The sequence below is a fragment of the Triticum dicoccoides genome, chromosome 3A, assembly GCF_002162155.2.
Source record: "Triticum dicoccoides isolate Atlit2015 ecotype Zavitan chromosome 3A, WEW_v2.0, whole genome shotgun sequence".
NCBI classification, from domain to species: domain Eukaryota; kingdom Viridiplantae; phylum Streptophyta; class Magnoliopsida; order Poales; family Poaceae; genus Triticum; species Triticum dicoccoides.
The window spans coordinates 370475582-370479819 of NC_041384.1; the positions used below are offsets into that span (position 1 = coordinate 370475582).

Below are 4238 nucleotides of genomic sequence, written 5' to 3' on the forward strand. Positions count from 1 at the left end.
CACGCCCGACAGGTGTTCGGTCAAATGCCATTGAGCTTATTTTCAAACTTCATGTTGTGTTTAGAGTATGCGAGGTACTCGAGCATGGAGGATGAGTTGTTCTGTGATGCGTGGTTGGCCTTATCCACGAATTACATACGCAAGAGCAGAAGGGGGCTCTTCTGGTAGCGGGTGCATGATTCGTTTCACACGCGAAAGCACATTGTGTCCTATGACATGCACATCATCCATGAACGCAATGTGAAGTTGTTAGTGTATCGATGGTGCACCATCTAGACCACCGTCATCAAGTTTTGTGGCGCGGTTGATCGGCTAGAGGCAAGGTGACCATTGCGCGCGGCAACCATGGAGATCGTAAGTTTTGCTTCTTCTTGCTCAAGTTGTTGATTCATTCATTCATTCACTCAATGTTGCTCTACACATTGTGTAGTCTGTATGGGCGGTGATGTTCCACATGATAGAGGGACTGCCATTTATGCACATGAACTGTTAGATGAAGCTCAAGGGGCAGTATGTGTGGGACGACATGATCCGTTCATGAAAAAATTGTTGAACATCCGGCTAAATCTTGTTGAATTTGAACTATTGTTGTACCAAACTTATTTGCATGCTATGTACGGATGATTTTTGCTATTTTTTATCTAAACTTCATGAATTCCGCCGTGTTTGATGGATTTTCGTCCAGTTAGTTGAAATGCGGTTTGAAATGTATGTAAATATCATTGGATGGCGGCCTCCCGCATCCTTGTCTGCGGACTAGCCTCCCCACGGTCCGCGGGCGGATGCGGTATCCGATTCTTGGGTCAGCGTTGGAGATGCCCTTACATGCATCTAATTTAGAACGTTTCTCTTTTTACTTTTTGAAAGAGAGACATGTCATTTACAACTTGGGAAAGAATAAAGTCAGGGGCAGTAATCTCCCAGAATTCAGACTAGCTAGACATAAAAGGAGTGTTTGGCTAAACTATCAGCGACTGAATTAGCTTGTGTGCGACAGAATTCAGATCGTTTCTGTGCGTTATGTGAGATCTGATCTTTGTCTCTTCGGACCCATGTTTAAATCCTGGCTCGGCACATACATGTCCTAGGATCCTAAGGTGCAACACACACGTACGCTAGGTTTAGAACAGAGGTCGGTCATGACGAACAAATCTCACCAAGATTCAGAGGTTACGACAGCATCTCATCGAGAATTTTGACACACAACCCGAGGACCAAAAGGCGTGCATTTTTGAATCAAAAGGGAAAGGGAATGATTCCTTTTAGACGCATGCCTTTTGATGCAGCGAGTGCCTGAACCCGGCCGTCTAAAAAGCTCACCCAGCCCAAGCCTGAAACCTGACCCGGCCGAGTGGGCTGAAACACTGCACGAACCATCGGCATCGGCATCGGCATCGCCACGACACCACACGTCTCCTCGATCATACAACTCAAACAGTTGATTAACCATGCATTGCATGCTTTCTTTCCCTCTGCTTTGCTTCCCTAGCAACGACGACGACGACGACGACCAGAAAGTGTGCAATGATGAAGCCATGATTTTTGCCCTCTCTTCTTCCTTTCTCCTCGATCGATCCCGGCCCTTTTCGGTAGGGTTTTGCATGCACAAAGAAAAGGCCTTTCTCTTTCAAAGAGGCCATAATTACGACTTAGAAAGTTGTCATGATGATGTTTGGAGCTGCTGCTACTCCATTACCATATGGATCGGAACTTATAAAGCACACACGCCCGCTGGAAAAGCTTTGCTTTCACGCGTCTACATGCTTGCCACATGAAAAGATGGAGACGACGAAGACTAATTAAACTGATCAAAAGGAGGAGCAAAAAACTTTCCAAGCTCTCGCTCCTTTTCTGCTGCTCGCCCAAAGAGTCTCTAATAAAATTTGTAAAAGCACGTACAGGCCGGATGCATGCATGCAGAATTATTCATCAAACAGAAGAAGAAGAAGAAGAAGAAGAAGAAGAAGAAGAAGAAGAAGAAGAAAGGTGAAGACGACGACATCATGATTAATTTCATCGATTGACATGATCATCCCTAATCAGTAGCTAATGATGATGGATCGATCTATCTTCTGATCGATGCATGGTCTTACATTGGGCACAACACATGAAAACACTTGCGTACGTGCATGTCCCTCATCAATAATCTATCTAAACCGGCTGCTCATGAAAGCCTCCTCTCCTCCTCCTCCTCCTAGGGTTTCGCCGGCTCCTGTTGCCGGGAAGGCGAAGGCCGGCATGTTGTTGTAGCTCATCAGTGGCGCCATGCCTGTGTTCGATATGGCATTAGCGCCGTAATTCCGGCGGTCTAGGGTTTGCAGCTCCCTGATCTGCGACTTGAGGAAGCGGAGGTAGTTGGCGGCCTCGTCCAGCATGGAGGCCGTGTCCATCTTGGCGCCTCCCGGGACGAGCTTCTGCAGCACGCGCAGCCGCTCGCTGATGCGCTCCCGCCGCTGGCGCGCCGCCACCGTCTGCGGGTCGGACGAGATGCGCACGTTGCGCCTGCTTGGCCGCTCGCCGGTGTCTTCCTCCTCGACGCCGAGGCTCACCGGCCGCATCGCCGCCGCGCGATAGATCATCTCCTTCACCTGCGCCAGGGCCTCCGTGTCCGGTTCGTACCGGGGGACGTCGTCGCAGCCGTTGTTGACGGAACTTCTGCCGTCAAAGCTGATGCTGGACGAGGTGCTGCTCAGCGACGGCTTGGTGCGCTTGGAGGACGGCGCAGCACCGCCGCCGCCGCTGAACGCAATCTGGATGCCGCCATCTCCGGTGTTGGTGGACGCGAGGAGGCTGCAGAGAGGGTTCTCCTGCGACTGCGGGTGCCCGTCGGCGGCCGGGCATGGTGCATCGGCGGCCCTCCTCTTTCTACTTGACCGGAGTTGCCTTTTGGCACCACCGTTGGCTTCGTCACACTGCCTCGTCGTCCCTGCTGTTACCGCCGATGTCAGCGCGTTATTGCCGGAGTCAAAGGCCGCCGCATCGACGACGCCGGCAGCCGCGCCTTTTGGGAAGGAAGGTGCCGCAGGTACAGTAGCCAACGTGACAGCTCGTGCTGCTGGTACGAGGTCGTAGTCGACAGGCATCCCCATCACGCCCTGATGGCGATGTTGATGCTGCTGTCGCTGCAAGACAACCCCGTCAACCTCAGCGTAGGCAGGCGTGACGGGTGCCGTCCCCGTAGCGCCGAATGCGAGGCTGGCCGCCTCGAGGCCGCCGGCCATCGGCTTGCCACCTGCGCACGGCACCTGGATGCCTTGCAGCTCCATGATCGCGGCCGCGAGCGCCTCGTCCAGCACCAGCCTCTCCAGCACCGTCATGCCGCTCCCGTCCACAACATTAACGACATCACCGGCCGCGCCACCGTCTCCACCGCCGCTGTTCCACGCGCTCTCGCTTAGGATCATGTCGTTGCAGAAGCCAGGATCCATCTTGCCACCTACTAATAAGAAATCGGATATGAGCTATACATCCAAGTAGCTAGCGAGGCTCTGATCTGTCTGAGGCCGATCTGACGAAGCACATGCAACTACCGACCCAGCAACATGCATATGCACAGATGAGCGCATCGATCAAATGGCGCGTACCTTTAATTAATGGGACGCAAGTAAGCTGAGGAAGAGGGGAGCACTCTGCCGCTGTTGCTGCTGCTGCTGGTGGTGGTGATGGTAGGCTAGCTCGTGTGTGGATATATTGGAGCAACAGAGGGAGCATTCGCGCATTAAACGCTAGCTCACTCGAGGAGGAAGATGCTAATGGCGCAATAAGACAAGATGCCTGCAGTGTTGAAGCTACTTTTAGGGCCCTGCGCGCAGCGTGTGTGTGTGTGTGGTGTGCTCTCTCTAGCAAAAGGCTGCAGGCCGGAGGGGAAAGCAAGCAGGCTCTTATAAAGAGGCAGGCCAAAGAATAGATGGCCTATGGCTATGGTGGTATACTGTACTGTCTAGTTAGTACACACAGTTGTATACTTGTTACTACTAGTACACACTACACAGCACACTACCTCATCGATGGTCCTCACGCTTGACACACTGTGTGTGCAGTGCAGCGATGCACACATCTAGGCTCTAGCTATAGCCACAGCACAGCTAGCTACTGCCTATTATCACTCACTATGGTATGCCTGTCATATTAATGCTCTTGATTGTGTGGGTTCTGAAATATAAGCTTGCTAACATGCCTAGAGCTTTTAGTACTTACCGGATAGCAGGGTACTGCTCTCTTCTCATATGCCTAGGGTT

General features: G+C 52.0%; 1 protein-coding gene across 2 annotated transcripts; it reads right to left on the bottom strand.

The window, feature by feature from the left end:
* Positions 1-2001: 2001 nt before the first annotated feature.
* Positions 2002-3875, bottom strand: LOC119268220 (transcription factor PHYTOCHROME INTERACTING FACTOR-LIKE 15-like). 2 transcript variants are annotated; one of them, XM_037549795.1, is made up of 2 exons: positions 3585-3875; positions 2002-3436 (listed from the first exon to the last, which is right to left on the bottom strand). In XM_037549795.1, the coding sequence occupies exons 1-2, from the start codon at positions 3709-3711 to the stop codon at positions 2148-2150; spliced, it is 1416 nt and encodes a 471-aa protein (XP_037405692.1). In that variant the 5' UTR covers positions 3712-3875; the 3' UTR covers positions 2002-2147. The 2 variants fall into 2 exon arrangements, with proteins under 2 accessions (XP_037405692.1, XP_037405691.1); XM_037549794.1 differs by having other exon boundaries at positions 2002-3439.
* Positions 3876-4238: the final 363 nt, after the last annotated feature.

What these genes read in the sequence shown, in the direction of transcription:
- LOC119268220 (XM_037549794.1), bottom strand. Translation starts at nt 3,711, where the DNA reads ATGCTCCCTCTGTTGCTCCAATATATCCACACACGAGCTAGCCTACCA. An exon ending in TTGCGTCCCATTAATTAAAG is followed by an intron (nt 3,440 to 3,584) that starts GTACGCGCCATT and finishes ATTTCTTATTAG; the next exon opens with TAGGTGGCAAGATGGATCCT.